The sequence below is a fragment of the Anolis sagrei genome, chromosome 4 (assembly GCF_037176765.1).
Source record: "Anolis sagrei isolate rAnoSag1 chromosome 4, rAnoSag1.mat, whole genome shotgun sequence".
Lineage (NCBI taxonomy): Eukaryota > Metazoa > Chordata > Lepidosauria > Squamata > Dactyloidae > Anolis > Anolis sagrei.
The window spans coordinates 247,835,470-247,861,252 of record NC_090024.1 but is presented as its reverse complement, the minus strand read 5'-3'; the positions used below and the strand labels follow the sequence as shown (position 1 = coordinate 247,861,252).

The 25,783-nt window shown below is 50.7% G+C and overlaps 1 protein-coding gene across 1 annotated transcript in view; it reads left to right on the top strand.

Moving 5' to 3' along the window:
• Window positions 1–25,783, top strand: part of LOC137096875 (cadherin-22-like) — an 86,099-nt gene that overhangs the window by 39,026 nt on the left and 21,290 nt on the right. Inside the window, exon 2 of the mRNA XM_067467136.1 lies at window positions 3,663–3,876. Coding sequence (XP_067323237.1) covers window positions 3,663–3,876 — 214 coding nt within the window. The remainder of the gene's footprint in view (window positions 1–3,662; window positions 3,877–25,783) is intronic.

The window sequence follows — 25,783 nt, the reverse complement described above, 5'->3', positions numbered from 1 at the left end:
TATGAACCAGGCCAGATCAGGCTCCAGTGGTCACTTCCTCCTTGCAGACCCTGGTCAGTGGAGAGGAGGGCAATGCAGGTGGGGAAGGGGCTGGCCATAACTGGCACGGTTTTGTGGAAACGCTGGTGTGGCAAAGGACAAGAGGGATCCTCTCACCTCTGCAGGAGTCTACCGTATACCATGCAGCTGTGGACAAGTCTACATAAGGACCACCAAACGCAGCTTTGCCCAGACACAAATCAAGGAACATGAAAGGCACTGCAGACTACTCCAACCAGAAAAATCAGCCATAGCAGAGCACCTAATGAACCAACCTGGACACAGCATATTATTTGAGAACACAGAAATGCTGGACCATTCTCACAACCACCATGTCAGGCTACACAGAGAAGCCATTGAAATCCATAAGCATGTGGACAATCTCAACAGAAAGGAAGAAACCATGAAAATGAACAAAATCTGGCTACCAGTATTAAAAACCTCTAAAATTACAACAGCAAAACAACAGAGGGGAAACAAACAGGCACAAAAAATCACTCTCAACAAAAGATTCTGGGCACCACAATTCAAGAGAGATATTGACAAGCTGGAATGTGTCCAGAGGAGGGCGACTCAAATGATCAAGGGTCTGGAGAACAAGCCCTATGAGGAGCGGCTTAAGGAGCTGGGCATGTTTAGCCTGAAGAAGAGAAGGCTGAGAGGAGATATGATAGCCATGTATAAATATGTGAGAGGAAGCCACAGGGAGGAGGAGGGAGGAAGCTTGTTTTCTGCTTCCCTGGAGACTAGGACGCGGAACAATGGCTTCAAACTACAAGAGAGGAGATTCCATCTGAACATGAGGAAGAACTTCCTGACTGTGAGAGCCGTTCATCAGTGGAACTCTCTGCCCCGGAGTGTGGTGGAAGCTTCTTCTTTGAAGCTTTTAAGCAGAGGCTGGATGGCCATCTGTCAGGGGTGATTTGAATGCAATATTCCTGCTTCTTGGCAGAATGGGGTTGGACTGGATGGCCCATGAGGTCTCTTCCAACTCTTTGATTCTATGATTCTATGATTCTATGATTCCCTCCAGGCCCTTCCAAGCCATTGAATACTAATCAAGGTGATCAGCTGAAACATTCACACCTAGCCCCAGCAGACAAGAGTCCTTTGTCCCACCCTGGTCATTCCACAGGTATATAAACCCATTTTCCTAGTTCCAACAGACCTCCCTACCTCTGAGGATGCTTGCCATAGATGCAGGCGAAACGTCAGGAGAAAAATTGCCTCCGGAACATGGCCATATAGCCCGGAAAAACCTACAACAACCCGCTGGTGTGGCTGTTAGAAGAGCCAGGGCCAAGCCTTCCGAAAGGCAAGACCAGCAGCAGGGGGGGGGGGGCAGGACCCCATGGTTCTGTGGGCAAGTTGCCCAGGCACTTCCAGAAGAGCCGATGCCGTTTGAGGGAGGGACGGCACGGCTGGCACCAGGCAGAGCTGCTTCTGTTGCTGAGTTCGTGCCTCTCCCTGCCACTGGCCACAAACAGCGGGACATGCAAAAAAAGAGAAGGAATTATGCAGAGCAGCACTTGCAGGATTAATTTCCTCTGTGTGGGAATGTTGGCAGCATCCAAGATGGAGAGGCAGCATGCGCAGGACCCACTTATGCCGCCACTGGTGCGCCTGGTCTTCAAGAGAGAGAGAAAGAGGAACCCGTTGTGGCCCCTTTGGCCGCTTGACCCCTTGGAAGCCCAGGCTAGATACGATCCCGTCTTTTTGATCTGCTAAGTGTTTGGATCTGCAAAGTGTGCAACACAAACACTTAGCAGATCAAAAGGTTTGTGTTTGTGGTTTGATGCAGAGGGGACCCTTCCTTATCAAGAGAGAGAGAGAGAGAGGATCCTGCTGTGGCCCCTTTGGCCGCTTGACCCCTTGGAAGCCCAAGCTAGATACGATCCCGTCCTTTTGATCTGCTAAGTGTTTGGATCTGCAAAGTGTGCAACACAAACACTTAGCAGATCAAAAGGTTTGTGTTTGTGGTTTGATGCAGAGGGAACCCTTCCTTATCAAGAGAGAGAGAGAAAGAGGATCCTGTTGTGGCCCCTTTGACCGCTTGACCCCTTGGAAGCCCAGGCTGGATCTGCTAAGTGTTTGGATCTGCTAAGTGTTTGGATCTGCAAAGGTTTGTGTTTGTGGTTTCGATCTGCTTCATGCAGAGGGGACCCTTCCTTATCAAGCAGCTGTGGCTTCCGTTTGGGGCTCCTCTCCTGCCTTGCTTCTGCTCCAGGACTCAGGTGGCCTGGCTTTAGTGTCCAGCCACTTTTTCTTGGATCTGCTTTGCAACTGGGGCTGAAGCATCTGGACAGATGTTAGACAGATGGTCGCTTCCTGAGTGGCACCAGGTGCCAGGGCTTCCTCTCCTGCCACAGGAATCCCGCAACCACTCCACCAGTTGGCCTTTCTGCTTCTTGCTGGTGCTTCTTTCTTCTGGCCACTAACTTGAGTGGCCCTTCCTTCCGTTCAGCCCTCGAGGGCCACTCCTGGTGTCCGCAGTGTCTCCCAGTTGTGCTGGACATCTGTCCTCCCAACTCCGACTTCCTTGGTCCTGAGTCCAAAGATGCCAGACTGCTTTGCCAAAAGGACCATGGCATGCTGCTGGTGGGAGCACACCTGCGCAGGTGTGCAAAGGAGGGCCGGGAAAGCAGCTCTTCTCCCTATTCTGGGGGAGAAGGAAGGAAGGAAGGAAGGAAGGAAGGAAGGAGGGAGGGAGGGAGGGAGGGAGGGAGGGAGGGAGGGAGGAAGGAAGGAAAAAAAGGAAGGATGGACGGAAGGAAGGAAGGAAGGAAGGAAGGAAGGAAGGAAGGAAGGATGGATGGATGGATGGATGGCTGGCTGGCTGGCTGGCTGGATGGATGGATGGAAGGATGGATGGGTGGATGGGAGGGAGGGAGGATGGATGGATGGATGGATGGATGGATGGATGGATGGAAGGAAGGATGGATGGAAGGAAGGATGGAAGGAAGGATGGAAAGGAGGGAGGAAGGAAGGAAGGATGGATGGAAGGGAGGGAGGGAGGGAGGGAGGGAGGGAGGGAGGGAGGGAGAAAAAAAGGAAGGATGGACGGAAGGAAGGATGGATGGATGGAAGGAAGGAAGGAAGGATGGATGGAAGGGAGGGAGGGAGGGAGGGAGGGAGGGAGGGAGGGAGGAAGGAAAAAAAAGGAAGGATGGACGGAAGGAAGGATGGATGGATGGAAGGATGGATGGAAGCGAGAGAGGGAGGGAAGAAGGAAAAAAAGGAAGGAAGGAAGGATGGATGGATGGATGGATGGATGGATGGAAGGAAGGAAGGAAGGAAGGAAGGAAGGATGGAAGGAAGGATGGAAGGAAGGAAGGAAGGAGGGAATAAAGTTCCCCCAGCCCCAATTGCTCTGCCTCTTCTCTGCTCTGCTTCAGAGCCGCAGACCTCCTGCCACCCCCTCCTCAAGCCCCCTCCCCTCCCCCTTGTTCTCCTGCTTTTCCTTTCCTTCCCTCAATGTCTCAGTATTTGCTAAACTGGGAGTAGCATAAATTATGCAAATGGGACAGAAATCCAGACGTGCTCAGTGGGCAGGTAACTGAATTCAATTGACTGGCAGCGGGGAGGTGGGGGGTGGGTGGACTACTCTGAACTGACCTCCTGAGCCTTGCCCTTTGACCCCTCGGCCCCTCTGCCCACCCCACACACGCTCCTCATGCCCCTCTTCCTCTCCTGGCTGCAGGTACGCCATCGACCGCACCTCCGACCTGGAGCAGATCTTCGACATCGACCCCGAAACGGGTGCCATTGTGACCAGCAAGCTGCTGGACCGGGAGACGGCCGGCTGGCACAACATCACCATCCTGGCCATGGAGGCCGGTGAGTCAATGACGTGGGGGAGGAGGAGGAGGAAGAGGAGGCCCCATGGGCAGGTGGGACCCGTTTGGGCACAGCCAGCGGACACGGGTGCGTGTGTGCGCGCACGTGTGCAAGAAGGCTGGAAGTGTTGCTGAGTGGAGGAGGGGGTGGGCGGAGGCGTCGAAGTCCTCGTTGGGCGGATGCGTTAATGAGAAAGCGGCAGGCGGGCGGGCAGGTTGGCAGGCAGGCAGGAAAGGGCTGCCTCCCATGAATATTAATCAAAGCCGGGACAAGCGTGTTCCTGGCAGGATTTCCTGGATTTCTGCAAAGCCACGGCAGCGGCGCTTTGGGCGTCTCCTCTCTCAGCGGAGTTGGGCACCCGCTCTCCTTTGGCCTTGCTCCCTCCGCCACCCCTCCATCATGAACTGCCCTTTGGACACCCCCTCCCCACCTGCCTCATGTAGATAGACCAGGGCAAACATGGCTCAGGAATGAGACAGGAAGTGAGTCGATACCTGGGTCCTCCAGAGGAAGAGGATGCCAAAGCTGAGAGAAGCTGACACCATCACCGCCACATCCTCCTCCTCTCCCTTCCCTCCTCTTCACAACAATGCAAGATGGAAGAAGCAGTGCGTTGTTTCAGGGGACCTTCCAGGCAAGGGGTTCCTGCCCTTCCATTAACAGACTTTGACTGATGTCCACAAGCCACGCCAGCAATGTCAATGGGGAAAGATTCCACAGCAAAGGCAAACCACAGTGTGAGTTCATAGAATCATAGAATCATAGAATCAAAGAGTTGGAAGAGACCTCATGGGGCATCCAGTCCAACCCCATTCTGCCAAGAAGCAGGAATATTGCATTCAAATCACCCCTGACAAATGGCCATCCAGCCTCTGCTTAAAAGCTTCCAAAGAAGGAGCCTCCACCACACTCCGGGGCAGAGAGTTCCACTGCTGAACGGCTCTCACAGTCAGGAAGTTCTTCCTAATGTTCAGATGGAATCTCCTCTCTTGTAGTTTGAAGCCATTGTTCCATTGCGTCCTAGTCTCCAAGGAAGCAGAAAACAAGCTTGAGTTGCGCCCAAGTGGTCCATAGGAAAGGGCAATCACCATGCGCTGGCACCATCTGTCCCTTGGAGACCCAGGGAAGGAAAGCTAGGAGAGACCCTTCTCTGGCAGCCAAGTAGGACAAGGCAGCTTCCCTCCTCTCCTCCACATTGGCCAGCACTGATCTCGGCCAAAAGATGCTCCTGGGAGAAAGATGCTGCAGGCGGTTGGTCTCTGCTGAGAGCAACATCGCACCTGCCAACATGCCGTGGGCATGGCGAGATGGTCCTCTGGGTTGGCTGCGGTATGTGGCACCCTCCCAGGGAAGAGGAGGAGGAGGATATGATGGTGATGTTGCTCCCAGTGATGTTGGCAGGTGTGATGTTGCTCTCAGCAGAGACCAACCGCCTGCAGCATCTTTCTCCCAGGAGCATCTTTTGGCCAACGTGGAGGAGAGGAGGGAAGCTGCCTTGTCCTACTGACACCATGTGCTCCTTGCAGACCCAAGGAAGGAAAGCTAGGTGAGACCCTTCTCCTCCCAGGACTCATAAAGGGGATCTGGCAGCCAAGTAGGACAAGGCAGCTTCCCTCCTCTCTTCCACGTTGGCCAAAAGATGCTCCTGGGAGAAAGATGCTGCAGGCAGTTGGTCTCTGCTGAGAGCAACATCGCACCTGCCAACATCACTGGGAGCAACATCACCGCCACATCCTCTTCCTCCTCTTCCCTGGAGGGTGCCACATATGCCAGCCACCCCGGAGGACCATCTCTCCATGCCCACTGCATGTTGGCAGGTGTGATGTTGCTCTCAGCAGAGACCAACTGCCTGCAGCATCTTTCTCCCAGGAGCATCTTTTGGCCAACGTGGAGCAGAAGAGGGAAGCTGCCTTGTCCTACTTGGCTGCCAGATCCCCTTTATGAGTCCTGGGAGGAGAAGGGTCTCACCTAGCTTTCCTTCCTTGGGTCTGCAAGCAGCACATGGTGTCAGTAGGACAAGGCAGCTTCCCTCCTCTCCTCCACGTTGGCCAAAAGATGCTCCTGGGAGAAAGATGCTGCAGGCGGTTGGTCTCTGCTGAGAGCAACATCACACCTGCCAACATCACTGGGAGCAACATCACCGCCACATCCTCCTCTTCCTCTTCCCTGGGAGGGTGCCACAGACTGCAGCCACCCCGGAGGGCCATCTCGCCATGCCCACGGCATGTTGGCAGGTGCAATGTTGCTCTCAGCAGAGACCAACCGCCTGCAGCATCTTCCTCCCAGGAGCATCTTTTGGGCAACGTGGAGGAGAGAAGGGAAGCTGCCTTGTCCTACTTGGCTGCCAGTTCCCCTTTATGAGTCCTGGGAGGAGAAGGGTCTCTCCTAGCTTTCCTTCCCTGGGTCTGCAAGCGACGGATGGTGTCAGTAGGACAAGGCAGCTTCCTTCCTCTCCTCCACGTTGGCCAGCACTGATCTTGTGGACATCAGTCAAAGCCTGTTTATGGAAGGGCAGGAACCCCTTGCTTGGAAGGGCCCCTGAAACAACATACTGCTTCTTCCATCTTGCATTGCTGTGAGTTTGGCCCCGCTTTGTCTTACTCCCTTACTTACTTACTTACTTAGGCGATCCCTCGTTGTCCGAGTAGGATAATCCTCCAGGGTGGGTCCATAGGTGACTATGGAGCCCGATTCTTGATCCGCATCTTCTCCCGCAGTAAGGGCATCAGTTTCCAGATGGAAGGCGGTCCCAGTCTGGGTTGGCTTGACACGCCTTTCTCTTGACACATTTCTCTCTTTCGCCCTCTTCAAATTCTGCAGCACTGCTGGTCACAGTTGACCTCCAGCTGGGACGCTCACAGGGCAGGGCTTCCCAGTTTGTCTTGAGCAGGAGCCATCATGGGCACTATTACTTCTCAAGCGCAGATAGGAGGAAGGACAGGAGCCTTGCAAGGAGGATAAGCAAGTCCCTGTGTGGATGGGTTTAGGGTGGGCTGTGGGACTCTCTGCCACTGGAGCTTGGGGAGGGAGGGCACCCTTCTCACGCTTCAAATGGATTTGGAGCTGGTTCATGGACCAAAACCCAAGCAATGGCTCCTTCTGGCCCTGGATGGAAGAGTGGCCGGTGTTTGGAGGGCTCTCTCCTGGGCTCAGCATCCATTTTCATGTAGCGGACTTTGGAGATGGAAAAGAAGGGGCGGGAATGCCCCAGAGGACCGCCACAGGATTCAGGAGAGGACCCCAGGGAGTGGAGAAGAGGGCCAAAGCAAACAGAGGGAATGTGAATAGGAAGAAGGGCAAGGTCCTACATGTAGGCAGGACAAACACAATGCAAAGAGGCCAGGTGGGTGGCTCTTGGCTTGAAAGCAGGGCACGTGGAAAGGATCGAGACAATCACAAACGATTTATTTATTATTATTTATTTACTGTAATTATAACCCATCCTTCTCACCCCACAAGGGGACTCAGGGTGGCTTACAAACTATGGCAATAATTCAATTCCAGATTCAGATAATAACAATATCAATAGATCACAATATTATACACCTGTAAAAAAAAAAACACATCCATATCCATTAAAATAGTCTTTCAAATGATTAAAACATATTAAAACATTGCATTGAAGCACCAGGAGGAAGGGATGAAGTTGGAGGGGAGAGGGCAAAGTTTGCTCATGGCCTGTGTGAAAGGATGCTGTCCGTGTACTTAAGGAATTGCAGGAGTTGCAGTCCAAAGCACCAGGAGGAAGGGCTAAAGTTGCAATTAAAATGATCCAGGGTCTGGAGAACAATCCCTATGAGAGCGGCTTAAAGAGCTGGGCATGTTTAGCCTGAAGAAGAGAAGGCTGAGAGGAGACATGATGAGGGCCATGGATAAATAAATACATGAGGGGAATATGTCATAGGGAGGAGCGAGCAAGCTTGTTTTCTGCCGCCCTGGAGAACAATGGCCTCAAACTACAAGAAAGGAGATTCCACCTGAACATAAGGAAGAACTTCCTGACTGTGAGAGCCGTTCAGCAGTGGAACGCTCTGCCCCGGAGTGTGGTGGAGGCTCCTTCTTTGGAGGCTTTTAAACAGAGGCTGGATGGCCATCTGTCAAGGGTGATTTGAATGCAACATTCCTGCTTCTTGGCAGAATGGGGTTGGACTGGATGGCCCATGAGGTCTCTTCCAACTCTTTGATTCTATATTCTATGACATGAGGGGAATATGTCATAGGGAGGAGCGAGCAAGCTTGTTTTCTGCCACCCTGGAGAACAGTGGCCTCAAACTACAAGAGAGGAGATTTCACTTGAGCATGAGGAAGAACTTCCTGACTGTGAGAGCCGTTCAGCAGTGGAACTCTCTGCCCCGGAGTGTGGTGGAGGATCCTTTTTTGGAGGCTTTGAAACAGAGGCTGGATGGCCATCTGTTGGGGGAGCTTTGCATGGAACTTTCCTGCTTCTTGGCAGAATGGGGTTGGACTAGATGGCCCATGTGGTCTCTTCCAACTTTATGATTTTATGATTCTATAAAATGGCCCAACCCAATAGCTCCAGCAGACAAGAGTCCTTTGTCCCACCCTGGTCATTCCACATGTATATAAACCCATTGTCCTAGTTCCAACAGACCTCACAACCTCTGAGGATGCTTGCCATAGATGCAGGCGAAACGTCAGGAGAGAATGCCTCTAGAACATGGCCATATAGCCTGCAAAAACCTACAACAACCCACCAATAGTCGTGGACTCCTCCTTTTCCTCTCTCTCCAGACCACCTTGCACCCCCTTGACCTCTGGTTTGGGAGGCAGCAGAGGGGAGGGGACCCTGTGCTTGGGGAATGGGGGGGGGTCTCCCTCCTTGCTTGCTCCTTTTGCTCAGCCCCCCTCCCTGTTGTCTGCCCCCCCCCCCCCCGTCCCCCTGCTCTCCCCAAAGAGAGGAAGGAAGCCAAGAGCATGAAAGCTGTTCTTCCAAACTTCAAACAAAGGCAAGAGGAAACAAAGCCAGGCGGGGGCCAGCGCGCCCTCCTTTGAAGCCCTCCTCCCTCCCTCCTTTTGCCAATGGCTCTGGGGAGGGGAGGGGAGGGGGGTGTCAATCTGTGATGCCTTGGAATGGCTGGAAGTGCTTCCTGCATGCCCCCCCCCCCCCTTTCTCCCACCTGTGCCTCCCTCCCTCCTTCCATCCTTTGTGGGGCAGGATGCTGCCTCAGCAATGCCAAGAGAGAGCTGGCTCTCTGCTGTTTTCATGTTTTCGGGGAGATCTTAGAGGAGGGGGCTTTCCAGAATCAATAACCAGTTGCTGCAAGGACAGGTAGCAATGGGGGGGTCGGGGGCATCAAGCCTGTGCCTCCCATTTTGGATGAAGACTCGAGCCAGGAGGAAAGGAAGGAGGAAGGGGCTGCTCCGGAATCCATTCCTGAGGGGCAGTTATCAAGGGTCTGGAGAACAAGCCCTATGAGGAGCGGCTTAAGGAGCTGGGCATGTTTAGCCTGAAGAAGAGAAGGGTGGGAGTAGACATGATGAGAGCCATGTAGAAATGTGTTAGAGTTGACAAGCTGGAATGTGTCCAGAGGAAGAGGGCGGCTCAAAGGATCAAGGGTCTGGAGAACAAGCCCTATGAGGAGCGGCTTAAGGAGCTGGGCATGTTTAGCCTGAAGAAGAGAAGGCTGAGAGGAGATACGATGAGAGCCATGTAGAAATATGTTAGAGTTGACAAGCTGGAATGTGTCCAGAGGAAGAGGGCGGCTCAAAGGATCAAGGGTCTGGAGAACAAGCCCTATGAGGAGCGGCTTAAGGAGCTGGGCATGTTTAGCCTGAAGAAGAGAAGGCTGAGAGGAGATACGATGAGAGCCATGTAGAAATATGTTAGAGTTGACAAGCTGGAATGTGTCCAGAGGAAGAGGGCGGCTCAAAGGATCAAGGGTCTGGAGAACAAGCCCTATGAGGAGCGGCTTAAGGAGCTGGGCATGTTTAGCCTGAAGAAGAGAAGGCTGAGAGGAGATACGATGAGAGCCATGTAGAAATATGTGAGAGTTGACAAGCTGGAATGTGTCCAGAGGAAGAGGGCGGCTCAAAGGATCAAGGGTCTGGAGAACAAGCCCTATGAGGAGCGGCTTAAGGAGCTGGGCATGTTTAGCCTGAAGAAGAGAAGGCTGAGAGGAGATATGATGAGGGCCATGTATAAATAGGTGAGAGGAAGCCACAGGGAGGAGGGAGCAGATCAGGGGTCTGGAGAACAAGCCCTATGAGGAGCGGCTTAAGGAGCTGGGCATGTTTAGCCTGAAGAAGAGAAGGCTGAGAGGAGACATGAAAGCCATGTATAAATATGTGAGAGGAAGCCACATATTTATGAGCAAGCTTGTTTTCTGCTTCTCTGGAGACTAGGACAAGGAACAATGGCTTCAAAGTACAAGAGAGGAGATTCCATCTGAACACGAGGAACAACTTCCTGACTGTGAGAGCCGTTCAGCAGTGGAACTCTCTGCCCCGGAGTGTGGTGGAGGCTCCTTCTTGGGAAGCTTTGAAGCAGAGGCTGGATGGCCATCTGTCAAGGGTGCTTTGAATGCAATATTCCTGCTTCTTGGCAGAATGGGGGTGGACTGGATGATGGCCCAGGAGGTCTCTTCACACTCTAGGATTCTAGGATTCTATGATTTTAATTGTATTTGACGTCTGCTGGGCATTGAATTGTTGCCAGTTGTAAACCGCCTTGAGTCCCTTTCGGGCTGAGAAAGATGGTATATAAATATGGTAAATAAATAAATATGTGTGCTGCATTGGGTGCATTGGGTCGGGGGAGGTCAGGGAGGGCACCTGTCCAAAGGCTGGCCGGGTCCCTCTGGCCTCCAGGAAGCTCCTCTGGACACCAGAGAGGCATGCACATCCATGCCCTTACACCCCAAAGGCATGTTTCCCCAAATGCCCTTCTTCCTCCACCCTGGACCAGACAGCCCACCCACTTGGACACGTGGGACCCAGATCCATCAAACATAGCATGTCGTTTGCCTGGAAATGATTTGGGGGGGGGGGGGAGGCAGTGAGGGGTCAGTTAGGGGGAGAGCTTGCAAATGTGTCTTGTCCACCCTTACAAGGCAGTCATTGGGGGCAGTGTAGCCCAGTGGCCGTAGTCCAGCAGCATAGAATCAAAGAATCATAGAATCAAAGAGTTGGAAGAGACCTCATGGGCCATCTAGTCCAACCCCATTCTGCCAAGAAGCAGGAATATTGCATTCAAATCACCCCTGACAGATGGCCATCCAGCCTCTGCTTAAAAGCCTCCAGAGAAGGAGCCTCCACCACACTCCAGGGCAGAGAGTTCCACTGCTGAACGGCTCTCACAGTCATGCAAGTGGTCAATGACCTCTCTCACTGGCTGTGGGGTGGACAGGACACCCCAGGCCTTTTGCCAGTGGGAAATGCAAGGCCACTGTAACAGCCTTGTAGTGATGTGGGGGGGGGGGGTCTGCCCCTGCGCATGAGTGGCATGTCTTCCTGGGGGTGGGCGCACTCCGAGCCTCTCTTTTCCTGCCGACTCCCCCCCCCCCCTCCTCTTCCTTCTCCTCCTCCTCCGTCAGGAAGTTTCTGACTCATCCATTTTAACTGTCCAGACGCTTCTGCCAGTGACATTCTCCGCCACGTTTTGTAATCATGAAATATTAATGGCGGATATTGAATTTAAAGTACAATTTATGTCTGGAGCCTCTGCTGGAAAGGGCAGTTGTAAAGGGAAGGAAGGCCTGCCCAATGGAGAGGGCCAAGGCGGAGGCGGGAGGGGGAGTGAGCGCGGAGGGGGGGGGGTCACACCCCAGGGAAGGCATTCACTGTCCAGAGAAGGGATCCAAGGCTCGCAATGTCCAATCCTCTGGGCATTGTGATGTATGACGGAGGACCAGCCTTCGGTTCTTGGGGGGCCTCAAAGGAGGTCCAAGGGGGCCCAAAGCCCCCCAAGAAGCCAAGGCCAGGCTCCTTTCCTCCACCACCGACAATGCCACACTGTCCAGTGGTCACTTTTGTGCTGGCAATGTCCAGTCCTCTGGGCATTGTGATGCATGATGAGGGACTGGCGTTGGCTTCTTTGGGGGGGGGGGGAGTCTGATGGAGCTATGAGGGAGGACCAAGGCCAGGCTCCATTCCTCCACTGCCTGCAATGCCACAATGCCCAGTGGTCAGTCTTGTGCTTGAATTCTGCAGCACTGCTGGTCACAGCTGACCTCCAGTTCCCTGGGCATTGTGATGCATGATGAGGGACTGGCATTGGATTTTTGGGGGGCCCCAAAGGAGGCCCAAGGGGGCCCAAAGCTCCCCGAGAAGCGAAGGTCAGGCTCTATTCCTCCACCGCCTGCAATGCTGCAATGCCCAGTGGTCACTCTTGTGCTGGCAATGTCCAGTCCTCTGGGCATTGTGATGCATGATGAGGGACCGCCTTGGCTTCTTGGGGGGCTCTATGGGAGGCCAACCAAAGCCCTCTGGGAAGCCAAGGCTAGGCTCCATTCCTCCACCGCCTGCAATGCCACAATGCCCAGTGGTCAGTCTTGTGCTCAAATTCTGCAGCACTGCTGGTCACAGCTGACCTCCAGTTCCCTGGGCATTGTGATGCATGATGAGGGACTGACCTTGGCTTCTTGGGGGACTCTGAGGGAGGCCCAAGGGGATCCAAAGCCCCCGAGAAGCCAAGGCCAGGCTCTATTCCTCCACCACGTGCAATGCCACAATGTCCAGTGGTCACTCTTGTGCTTGCAATGTCCAGTCCCCTGGCATTGTGATGTATGACGGAGGACCAGCCTTGGGTTCTTGGGGGGCCTCAAAGGAGGTCCAAGGGGGCCCAAAGCCCCTCATGAAGCCAAGTCCAGGCTCTATTCCTCCACTGCCTGCAATGCCACACTGCCCAGTGGTCACTCTTGTGCTCGCAATGTCCAGACTCTGGGGGGTGGGTCTGAGGGGGCTCTGAGGGAGGCCCAAGGGGGCCCAAAGCTCCCCAAGAAGCCAAGGCCAGGTTCTATTTCTCCATCACCTGCAATGCCACAATGTCCAGGGTCACTCTTGTGCTCGCAATGTCCAGTCCTCTGGGCATTGTGATGTATGACGGAGGACCAGCCTTGGGTTCTTGGGGTGCCCATTGGGGCCCAAAGCCCCCCAAGAAGCTAAAGTCAGGCTCTTTTCCTCCACAGCCTGCAATGCCCCAATGCCCAGTGGTCAGTCTTGTGCTCGAATTCTGCAGCACTGCTGGTCACAGCTGACCTCCAGTTCCCTGGGCATTGTGATGCATGATGAGGGACTGACCTTGGCTTCTTGGGGGACTCTGAGGGAGGCCCAAGGGGATCCAAAGCCCCCCGAGAAGCCAAGGCCAGGCTCTATTCCTCTACCTCCTGCAATGCCCAGTGGTCACTCTTGTGCTCACAATGTCCAGTCCTCAGGGCACTGTGATGCATGATGGACCAGCCTTGGCTTCTTGGGGGGCTCTGAGGGAGGCCTAAGGGGGCCCAAAGCCCCCCAAGAAGCCAAGGCCAGGCTTCTTTCCTCCGTCACCTGCAATGCCGCATGGTCACTCTTGTGCTTGCAATGTCCAGTCCTCTGGGCATTGTGATGTATGATGACCAGCCTTGGCTTCTTGGGGGGCTCTAAGGGAGGTCCCCCAAAGCCCTTTGAGAAGCCAAGGCCAGGCTCTATTCCTCTACCTCCTGCATTGCCACAATGCCCAGTGGTCACTCTTGTGCTTGCAATGTCCAGTCCTCAGGGCACTGTGATGCATGATGAGGGACCGGCCTTCAATTCTTGGAGGGCCCTAAAGGAGGCCCAAGGGGACCCAAAGCCCACCGAGAAGCCAAGGCCACAATGCCCAGTGGTCACTCATGTACTCACAATGTCCAGTCCTCTGGGCATGTGATGCATGATGAGGGACCGGCCTTGGCTTCTTGGGGGGCTCTAAGGGAGGCCCAAGGGGCCCCTAAGCCCCCCAAGAAGCCAAGGCCAAGCTCTATTCCTCTACTGCCTGCAATGCCACAATGCCCAGTGGTCACTCTTGTGCTTGCAATGTCCAGTCCTCTGGGCATTGTGCTATATGATGGAGGGCCAGCCTTGGCTTCTTGGGGTGCCCATTGGGGCCCAAAGCCCCCCAAGAAGCCAAAGCCAGGCTCTTTTCCTCCACAACCTGCAGTGCCACAATGCCCAGTGGTCACTCTTGTGCTTGCAATGTCCAGTCCTCTGGGCATGTGATGCATGATGAGGGACTAGCCTTGGCTTCTTGGGGGGCTCTAAGGGGGCTCTGAGGGAGGCCCAAGGGGGCCCAACCCCCCCCCCCCCCGAGAAGCCAAGGCCAGGCTCTATTCCTCCACCGCCTGCAATGCCACAATGCCCAGTGGTCACTCTTGCGCAGATGGACTGTGACTCCCTCTGGGGTCTGGGGCTGTCCTGGGATCCCCTCTTTCGGGTTGCATCCCCTGCTCCCACCCGGTGTGAGATACGATTGTGGGGCAGGTGCGCCCCCCTCTCCTTTTTCCTGCGAAGGCGAGAGATTAATCTTCATTGCGCTGGCCAGCTGTTTACCTTCCTTGGGCTAATATTAGGGATTCTCTTCCTGTTTTCCTCCTCCTCGTGCGAAATGAAATGATGGGGCCTCGCCCGCACTTGCCTTGTCCACTCTGGGTAATTGAGATGATAAATCTTCCTGACTGAGATTGGCCTTAATCAGAGCATTGGGTGTGAGTGTGCGAGTGTGTGTGTGAGAGTGTTGAGCAGCTCTTTAATTGCCCTGATGCTGGGGAGGGAAGGAGGGGATGATGAGACATGCTTTGGCCTGGCAATTTGGGGTGGGGGCCAGAGCAGAGGCCCACTGTGTTGTGGCCCTAACTCAGTAGTGGGGGGAACCTGGCATGGGCAAACTTCAGCCCTCCCTCCAGGTGTTTTGGACTTCAACTCCCACAATTCCTAACAGCCGAGGCTGTTAGGAATTGTGGGAGTTGAAGTCCAAAACACCTGGAGGGAGGGCTGAAGTTTGCCCATGCCTGAGCTATACAACATTGCCAACTGAAATGCACAAAATGCACCATGCGAACTTTTAAAGCTCCACCAGCTTCTCTGTTAGTTGCTTTGCTGCTGGGTGTGGCATGCCTTTGTCCATTTTTCCTGCCCATCATCCTTGGTCACTCCATGTCCAAGGACCTTGGCAGCCCCCTCTCCACAAAAGTTGACATTGACACTGAAATATGCCACCTGAGCTCTGCAAGTGCAGCACTCTTCTGAATGAAGCAGAGATGTGGACAGTCTACAGACGTCAACATTGAGATGGAAATACAACACCGCCTGAGCTCTGCGAGTGCAGCACTCTTCTGAATGAAGCAGAGAGTGTTTGAGGACTGGAACATCCATAGGGAGTCCAAGGGGCTTGTTGATAAAGCCCTTGCCCTACCAACCCTGCTATACACCTGCGAGACGTGGACTGTCTACAGACATCAACATTGAGATGGAAGTACAACCGTCTGAGCTCTGCGAGTGCAGCATTCTTCTGAAAGAAGCAGAGAGTGTTTGAGGACTGGGATATCCGTAGAGAGTCCAAGGGCTTGTTGATAAAGCCATTGTCCTCCCAAATCTGCTATATGCCTGTGAGACGCGGACTGTCTACAGACGTCACCATTGAGATGGAAATACAACACCGCCTGAGCTCTGTGAGTGCAGCATTCTTCTGAATGAAGCAGAGAGTGTTTGAGGACTGGGACATCCGTAGGGAGTCCAAGGGGCTTGTTGATAGAGCCATTGTCCTCCCAAACCTGCTATACACCTACGAGACGTGGACTGTCATCAGAATATTGAAGTTCTATAACAGATGTTGTATTTCTTCTGCTGAATGTGCACAGATGATGTTATCATCAGCATATTGGAGTTCTATAACAGATGTACTTCTGCTGAATGTGCATGGACGAAGTTATCATCAGCATATTGAAGTTCTATAATAGATGTTGTACGTCTGTTGAATGTGCACAGACGATGTTATCATCAGCATATTGAAGTTCTATAACAGATGTTGTACTTCTTGATTCTATGAATGTGCACAGATGATGTTATCATCAGCATATTGGAGTTCTTCTGTTGTACTTCTGTTGAATGTGCACAGACGGCGTTATCACCAGCATATTGGAGTTCTATAGCAGATGTACTTCTTCTGCTGAATGTGCATAGACGATGTTATCATCAGCATATTGAAGTTCTATAACAGATGTTGTACTTCTTGATTCTATGAATGTGCACAGATGATGTTATCATCAGCATATTGGAGTTCTTCTGTTGTACTTCTGTTGAATGTGCACAGACAGCGTTATCACCAGCATATTGGAGTTCTATAACAGATGTTGTACTTCTTCTGCTGAATGTGCATAGACGATGTTATCATCAGCATATTGGAGTTCTTCTGTTGTACTTCTGTTGAATGTGCACAGACAGCGTTATCACCAGCATATTGGAGTTCTATAACAGATGTTGTACTTCTTCTGCTGAATGTGCATAGACGATGTTATCATCAGCATATTGAAGTTCTATAACAGATGTTGTACTTCTTGATTCTATGAATGTGCACAGATGATGTTATCATCAGCATATTGGAGTTCTTCTGTTGTACTTCTGTTGAATGTGCACAGACAGCGTTATCACCAGCATATTGGAGTTCTATAACAGATGTTGTACTTCTTCTGCTGAATGTGCATAGACGATGTTATCATCAGCATATTGAAGTTCTATAACAGATGTTGTACTTCTTGATTCTATGAATGTGCACAGATGATGTTATCATCAGCATATTGGAGTTCTTCTGTTGTACTTCTGTTGAATGTGCACAGACAGCGTTATCACCAGCATATTGGAGTTCTATAACAGATGTTGTACTTCTTCTGCTGAATGTGCATAGACGATGTTATCATCAGCATATTGGAGTTCTTCTGTTGTACTTCTGTTGAATGTGCACAGACAGCGTTATCACCAGCATATTGGAGTTCTATAACAGATGTTGTACTTCTTCTGCTGAATGTGCATAGACGATGTTATCATCAGCATATTGAAGTTCTATAACAGATGTTGTACTTCTTGATTCTATGAATGTGCACAGATGATGTTATCATCAGCATATTGGAGTTCTTCTGTTGTACTTCTGTTGAATGTGCACAGACAGCGTTATCACCAGCATATTGGAGTTCTATAGCAGATGTACTTCTTCTGCTGAATGTGCATAGACGATGTTATCATCAGCATATTGAAGTTCTATAACAGATGTTGTACTTCTTGATTCTATGAATGTGCACAGATGATGTTATCATCAGCATATTGGAGTTCTTCTGTTGTACTTCTGTTGAATGTGCACAGACAGCGTTATCACCAGCATATTGGAGTTCTATAACAGATGTTGTACTTCTTCTGCTGAATGTGCATAGACGATGTTATCATCAGCATATTGGAGTTCTTCTGTTGTACTTCTGTTGAATGTGCACAGACAGCGTTATCACCAGCATATTGGAGTTCTATAACAGATGTTGTACTTCTTCTGCTGAATGTGCATAGACGATGTTATCATCAGCATATTGAAGTTCTATAACAGATGTTGTACTTCTTGATTCTATGAATGTGCACAGATGATGTTATCATCAGCATATTGGAGTTCTTCTGTTGTACTTCTGTTGAATGTGCACAGACAGCGTTATCACCAGCATATTGGAGTTCTATAGCAGATGTACTTCTTCTGCTGAATGTGCATAGACGATGTTATCATCAGCATATTGGAGTTCTATAACAGATGTTGTTGTGACCTTGGTTTTGGCTTTTAGTCTGCTTGCCATCTGTCTGATATTTATTTCCTGCATTTGCAACCTGTCCTTCTTACCCCAGGAAGGGGGGGGGGGGCGCGGACTCATAGATGATATCCACTCTGATGGGAAGCTTCCCATCAACAAGATCAAGTACCATAGTGATGAAGATGGAAGATAAGGTTGGGGCCATGATACCACATCCCTGTTTGACACCTGATTTCACCTTGAATGGGAGCCATTGCTGTCCAAGTGTGTTGTATGCGGAGGCTGGCACTGCCTCTGACTGCCCCCCCCCCCAGGACTACCTTGCCCACCTCAGAGGAATGTGCACAGATGACGTTATCATCAGCATATTGGAGTTCTATAACAGATGTACTTCATCTGCAGAATGTGCACAGACGACATTATCATCAGCATATTGGAGTTCTGTAACAGATGTACTTCATCTGCAGAATGTGCACAGACGATGTTATCACCAGCATATTGAAGTTCTATAACAGATGTTGTACTTCTTCTGCTGAATGTGCACAGATGATGTTATCATCAGCATATTGGAGTTCTATAACAGATGTACTTCATCTGCAGAATGTGCACAGACGATGTTATCACCAGCATATTGAAGTTCTATAACAGATGTTGTACTTCTTCTGCTGAATGTGCACAGATGATGTTATCATCAGCATATTGGAGTTCTATAACAGATGTACTTCATCTGCAGAATGTGCACAGACGATGTTATCACCAGCATATTGAAGTTCTATAACAGATGTTGTACTTCTTCTGCTGAATGTGCACAGATGATGTTATCATCAGCATATTGGAGTTCTTCTGTTGTACTTCTGTTGAATGTGCACAGACAACGTTATCATCACCATATTGGCATTCTAGAACAGATGTTGTACTTCTGTTGAATGTGCATATACGATGTTATCATCAGCATATTGGAGTTCTATAACAGATGTACTTCTGTTGAATGTGCACAGATGATGTTATCATCAGCATATTGGAGTTCTTCTGTTGTACTTCTGTTGAATGTGCACAGACGGCGTTATCACCAGCATATTGGAGTTCTATAACAGATGTTGTATTTCTTCTGCTGAATGTGCACAGATGATGTTATCATCAGCATATTGAAGTTCCATAACAGACTTCTTCTTCAGAATGTGCACAGATGGCGTTATCATCAGCATATTGGAGTTCTATAACAGATATTGTACTTCTTCTGCTGAATGTGCACAGACGACGTTATCATCAGCATATTGGAGTTCTATAACAGATGTTGTTGTGACCTTGGTTTTGGCTTTTAGTCTGCTTGCCATCTGTCTGATATTTATTTCCTGCATTTGTAACCCGTCCTTCTCACCCCTGAGGGTGGGGGGGACGGGACTCATAGATGATTTCCACTCTGGTGGGAAGCTTCCCTTCAACAAGATCAAGTACCATAGTGATGAAGATGGAAGATAAGGTTGGGGCCATGATACCACATCCCTGTTTGACACCTGATTGACACTTCATTCCACCTTGCTGTCCAAGATGGGTTGTATTGTAGCGTGTTGTATGCAGAGGCTGGCACTGCCCCTGACTGCCCCCCCTCCCCACTACCTTGCCCACCTCAGAGGAGGGGTCAGAGGGCAGCTGGCGGTGGGAGCCCCTGGTGTGGTGGGGGGCCGTGCCCCCTCCCGGCTGGCGTGCCTGTGGGCGAAGGGGGCCCGTCTTGGGGCGCCCGGATTAATGGCATGCCAACTCCTGGCGGAGCGGCGGAGAAAACGGCTGTGTTTAATTTTAATTTAGGAAACCGTTTAGGTGGGAGCCTGGTTTCCTCGCGGCTGTCAATCAAGGTTTTCTCAAGGCTGACATCAATTAGTTTAAAAATATTGAATGTAATTCCGCCTGACACAACATATTGCAGCCACTGCAAAATATAATTTATTTTAGAAGAAGAAATAATTAAACTAATTTGCATGTCAGTCAGCCGGGCTGGGAGCCTGGGAGGGCGGGGGGCAGGGAGGGGGGAGCGGGGGGGGGGCTCTGCAGCCCTTGATGACGTCACAGAGGCCAGCCCCCCCCCCCAGCAGAGGGGGGGGTCCCTTTGGCCCCAGTCGGGAGCCCTTTGGCTGGAAGCTCTTGCATCGGCCGTATCCGTATCCAGATTCCTCCATCCACAGCCTATTGATATTGAAATATTGCAAAAGGCAGGCGTTGGCTTGCCCATCCTTGGAGACTAGGACGCAATGGAACAATGGCTTCAAACTACAAGAGAGGAGATTCCATCTGAACATTAGGAAGAACTTCCTGACTGTGAGAGCCGTTCAGCAGTGGAACTCTCTGCCCCGGAGGGAGTGTGGTGGAGGCTCCTTCTTTGGAAGCTTTTAAGCAGAGGCTGGATGGCCATCTGTCAGGGGTGATTTGAATGCAATATTCCTGCTTCTTGGCAGGGGGTTGGACTGGATGGCCCATGAGGTCTCTTCCAACTCTTTGATTCTATGATACCAGGCACAGCATTTTAGTTCCCATTGGATATAATGGGACTTGAGCATCAACAGATTTTGGTATCAGCGGATCCCAAGGACCCACTCAATAAATAATAATAATAATCAATAATCAATAATAATAATAATAATAATTTTTATTTATCGTGTCAGGGCAACCATACCATTGTATTACATTTCTAACAGAGCAAAACAAACAGAGAAAACACAGAATTTGTGAGTTTGGTAGTTGATTAGATGTCCTTTGACTAGTATCTGGCCACTCGGAGTCCCCTTGGTGTTGCCGCAAGGAGGTCCTCCCTTGTGCATCATGTGGCAGGGCTCAGGGTGCATTGTAATACGTGGTCAGTGGTTTGCTCTTCTCCGCACTCGCATGTCGTGGACTCCACTTTGTGGCCCCATTTCTGAAGGTTGGCTCTGCATCTCGTGGTGCCAGAGCGCAGTCTGTTCAGCGCCTTCCAAGTCTGTGTGCCCAGAGGGGAGTCTCTCATTTGGTATCAGCCATTGGTTGAGGTTCTGAGTTTGAGCCTGCCACTTTTGGACTCTCGCTTGCTGAGGTGTTCCAGCAAGCGAGAGGGAAGGAAGGAAGGAAAGAGATAGAGAAGGAATCATAGAATCATAGAATCTAAGAGTTGGAAGAGACCTCATGGGCCATCCAGTCCAACCCCATTCTGCCAAGAAGCAGGATTATTGCATTCAAATCACCCCTGACAAATGGCCATCCAGCCTCAAAGTGCAAGGAGAGGCTAGCCAGGAGAAGGCCAGACCAGAGGAAGCAGAGTGGTTGGGCTCAGAGCAGAAGACATTGTGACCAATGGAGGTTAAGTGAAGCGTTAGAATCCTAGAATCCTAGAGTTGTAAGAGACCTCCTGGGCCATCATCCAGTCCAACCCCTTTCTGCCAAGAAGCAGGAATGTTGCATTCAAATCACCCCTGACAGATGGCCATCCAGCCTCTGTTTCAAAGCTTCCAAAGAAGGGGCCTCCACCACACTCCGGGGCAGAGAGTTCCACTGCTGAACGGCTCTCACAGTCAGGAAGTTCTTCCTCATGTTCAGATGGAATCTCCTCTCTTGTAGTTTGAAGCCATTGTTCCTCGTCCTAGTCTCCAAGGAAGCAGAAAGGAAGCATGCTCCCTCCTCCTCCCTGTGGCTTCCTCTCACATATTTATACATGGCTATCATATCTCCTCTCAGCATTCTCTTCTTCAGGCTAAACATGCCCAGTTCCCTAAGCCGCTTCTCATAGGGATTGTTCTCCAGACCCTTGATCATTTTAGTCGCCCTCCTCTGGACACATTCCAGCTTGTCAACATCTCTCTTGAATTGTGGTGCCCAGAATTGGACACAATATTCCAGGTGTGGTCTAACCAAGGCGGAATAGAGCATGGGGAGCATGACTTCCCTAGATCTAGACACTAGGCTCCTCTTGATGCAGGCCAACATCCCATTGGCTTTTTTTGCTGCCACATCACATTCCTGGCTCATGTTCCCCTTCCTCCCCATGAGGACTCCAAGATCTTTTTCACACGTACTGCTCTCGAGCCAGGCATCGTCGCCCATTCTGTATCTTTGCATTTCGTTTTTTCTGCCAAAGTGGAGTATCTTGCATTTGTCACTGTTGAACTTCATTTTGTTAATTTTGGCCATTCATCTCTCTAATCTGTCAAGATAGTTTTGAATCCTGCTCCTGTCCTCTAGAGTATTGGCTATCCCTCCCAATTTGGTGTCGTCTGCAAACTTGATGAAGGAAGAAGAGAAGGAAAGACAGGAAGGAAGGAAAGAAGGAAGGAAGGAAGGAAGGAAAGAGGGAGTGAAGGAAGGAAGGGAAAGAAGGAGAGAAAGAGGGAAGGTTGGCCACAGCAAAGTGTGGTGGGTACAGCTAGTAAATAAATAAATACATAAATAAATAAAGAGAGACTCTAGCACAGACCTCAGAAGAGCTGCAAGACCCAGAACAAACCACGAGAGGAAAGACAAAGATTCACCCAGAGGAAAAGGGTGGGGGCTTGCCTGACATCCTTGGGGAGCGAGTTCCAGAGTCAGGGGGCCACCACAGAGAAGGCCCTCTCCCTTGTCCCCACCAATCACGCCTGTGAGGAGGGTGGGAGCGAGAGCAGGGCCTCCCCAGATGAATGAAGAGATCGCATGGATTTGTAAACAGAAATGCGGTCACGGCTTCAAACTACAGGAAAGGAGATTCCACCTGAACATCAGGAATAACTTCCTGATTGTGAGAGCTGTTCTGCAGTGGAACTCTCTGCCCCGGAGTGTGGTGGAGGCTCTTTCTTCGGATGGAGGCTTTGAAGCAGAGACTGGATGGCCATCTGTTGGGGCGATTCTCCTGCTCCTTGGCAGAATGGGGTTGGACTGGGTGGCCCACTAAGCCTCGCCCAACTCTATGATCACAAAGTACTTCTGTGATTGATTGGACTGTGTCTTTGATGGCCAAAGTGGGTCAGACTGGATGGCCCTTTGGGGTCCCTTCAAACTTTGTGATTCTAGTACCGCTATCCAAACCGAAGGACACGAATGCAAACATATCTTTTCTTTCCTTTTTTTTCTCCTTAACCAATATTGGTACAAGTGCTACCTAATAATCATAATGTTTGAGTGTGATTTCCTTCCCTTTCTTCTTCCCAAAGATGAAAAAAGCCTTCCCAGCTTCTAAAGATTTGCCCGAAGGCTCCTCTCTGAATGCAACCAGATCCTTTGTCTCTTCTGGAGATCTTAAATACCCAATCTTCCCTCGTTGGCACCTCCCGTTCCTGACCTTTGATCATTTTGGGGGCTTTGTTGGGACGTTTTCTAGGGGTTTTCACCTTTTTTGGACGAGGGTCCAAGTGGGCAATTCTGGCCAAAGCACAACTGAGAAGCATTGCTGTGTCCTGTTCTCGTGTGGCTGCATCCCAGGATTGTATTGACCTTTTCGGCCGCTGGACCACACCACAACTTTCCTAGAGCTCCTTGTGGACCATGGGTCAACCTCTTGTGTCAGCAGAACTGCTGACCAATAGGTCGGAAGTTCGATGCATGGATGAGCTCCCATCTGTCAGCTCCAGCTCCCCAGGTGGGGACATGAGAGAAGCCTCCAACATGGATGGTAAAAAAAACATCAAAATATCTGGGCAACGTCCTTGCAGACGGTCAATTCTTTCACACCAGAAGCGACTTGCAGTTTCTCAAGTCGCTCCTGATATGAAGAAGAAAAACTCCACACCATTGCTCTTCTAAGACCCGCTTGACCCTTTGAAGGTGTGCGGCTTTCAAGCCAGGTGTCTTCAACTTGTACCTGTGGGTGTTTCCCGCCTAAGTGTAGGATACTATTCCTACCAAAATCCCCCCTTTGTTATCTAGGGACTTAAGGGACCAAATGGGGCCCTTGACCTCCTAAATGTGCAGGAAATATGGTGGAGCACCTTGTTCAGGAATGCAAAATATGAGATTCTGGAAAAGACCCACCCAGGTGAGTCACCTGGTAAAGGTGGACATTTTTGAAGGAACTTCTCTCAGCAGGTTGTTGTACGTTTTTGATGCTGTATGGCCATGTTCCAGAAGCATTCTCTCCTGATGTTTCGCCTGCATCTATGGTTGTGAGGTCTGTTGGGAACTAGGAAAATTGAGTTTATGTCCCTGTGGAAGGTCCAGGGTGGGAGAACGAACTTTCGTCTTTTGGAGGTAGGTGTGAATGGTGCAATTGGCCACTTTGATTAGCACTGAATGGCCTTGCAGCTTCAAAGCCCAGCTGCTTCCTGCCTGGGGGGAATTCTTTGTTGGGAGGTGATTATCATAAAATCATAGAATCATACGAGTTGGAAGAGACCTCCTGGGCCATCATCCAGTCCAACCCCATTCTGTCAAGAAGCAGGAATATTGCATTCAAAGCACTCCTGACAGATGGCCATCCAGCCTCTGTTTAAAAGCTTCCAAAGAAGGAGCCTCCACCACACTCCGGGGCAGAGAGTTCCACTGCTGAACAGCTCTCACAGTCAGGAAGTTCTTCCTCATGTTCAGATGGAATCTCCTTTCAAATGTTTCAATTGGCCACCTTGATTAGCATTTAATGGCCTAGCAGTTTTCGAGGTGTGGCTTCTTGCTGTCTGGGGGCATCCTTTGTTGAGAGGTGATTAGCTGTCCCAGGGTGTTTCTTGTCTGGAGCTCCCCTGTCCTGATTTTAGAGTTTTTTAAAATACTGGTTGTCGGATTTTGTTCCTTTTCTTGGTTCCCTCCTTTTTGTTGAAATTCCCTACCTGCTTCTTGTGGGTTTCATTGGCTTCTCTGTGTTGCCTGACATGGTGGTTGTGAGAGTGGTCCAGCATTTGTGTTTTCCAATAATCTGCTGCGTCCAGGTTGGTTCCTCAGGTGCTTGTTGTGACTCAGCTGGAACCACAGACTGATAGTGTTGTGTCTCAGGTGGGGGTCTCAGAGTGACTCTGACGAGGATGATGGGATTCAGGTTCACAATCAGGTTCAAAATGTTCCTGTTGAGGACGGCAGGGAATGATGTTTTTGATACTGAAACTAGCCAGGTGCAAATTGACTCAGAAAAGGAGGACAGTTCTCAGCCTGAAAGTAGGCAGGAAGGCAACCAATTTGATACTAAGGAGCAGCCTGACCTTGAGGAAACGGGAATCTTGGATTGGGCTGACCGTTTGGAATTCAGAGTTCGAAGGAGTGTGAGAATAGCCAACAAGAAGGAGGTCAACAGCCTGACCTTGATGAAACGGGAACCTTAGATCGGGCTGACCGTTTGGAATTCAGAGTTCGAAGGAGTGTGAGAATAGCCAACAAGAAGGAGGTCAACAGCCTGACCTTGAGGAAACGGGAACCTTAGATCGGGCTGACCGTTTGGAATTCAGAGTTCGAAGGAGTGTGAGAATAGCCAACAAGAAGGAGGTCAACAGCCTGACCTTGAGGAAACGGGAACCTTAGATCGGGCTGACCGTTTGGAATTCAGAGTTCGAAGGAGTGTGAGAATAGCCAACAAGAAGGAGGTCAACAGCCTGACCTTGATGAAACGGGAACCTTAGATCGGGCTGACCGTTTGGAATTCAGAGTTCGAAGGAGTGTGAGAATAGCCAACAAGAAGGAGGTCAACAGCCTGACCTTGAGGAAACGGGAACCTTAGATCGGGCTGACCGTTTGGAATTCAGAGTTCGAAGGAGTGTGAGAATAGCCAACAAGAAGGAGGTCAACAGCCTGACCTTGAGGAAACGGGAACCTTAGATCGGGCTGACCGTTTGGAATTCAGAGTTCGAAGGAGTGTGGGAATAGCCAACAAGAAGGAGGTCAACAGCCTGACCTTGAGGAAACGGGAACCTTAGATCGGGCTGACCGTTTGGAATTCAGAGTTCGAAGGAGTGTGAGAATAGCCAACAAGAAGGAGGTCAACAGCCTGACCTTGAGGAAACGGGAACCTTAGATCAGGCTGACCGTTTGGAATTCAGAGTTCGAAGGAGTGTGAGAATAGCCAACAAGAAGGAGGTCAACAGCCTGACCTTGAGGAAACGGGAACCTTAGATCGGGCTGACCGTTTGGAATTCAGAGTTCGAAGGAGTGTGAGAATAGCCAACAAGAAGGAGGTGAGAGGCCAAAGAAATGCTTTCCTGTGTTGCAAAGGGTATTAAGCAGTGTGTTTGAAAACAAACCTTGGTCAG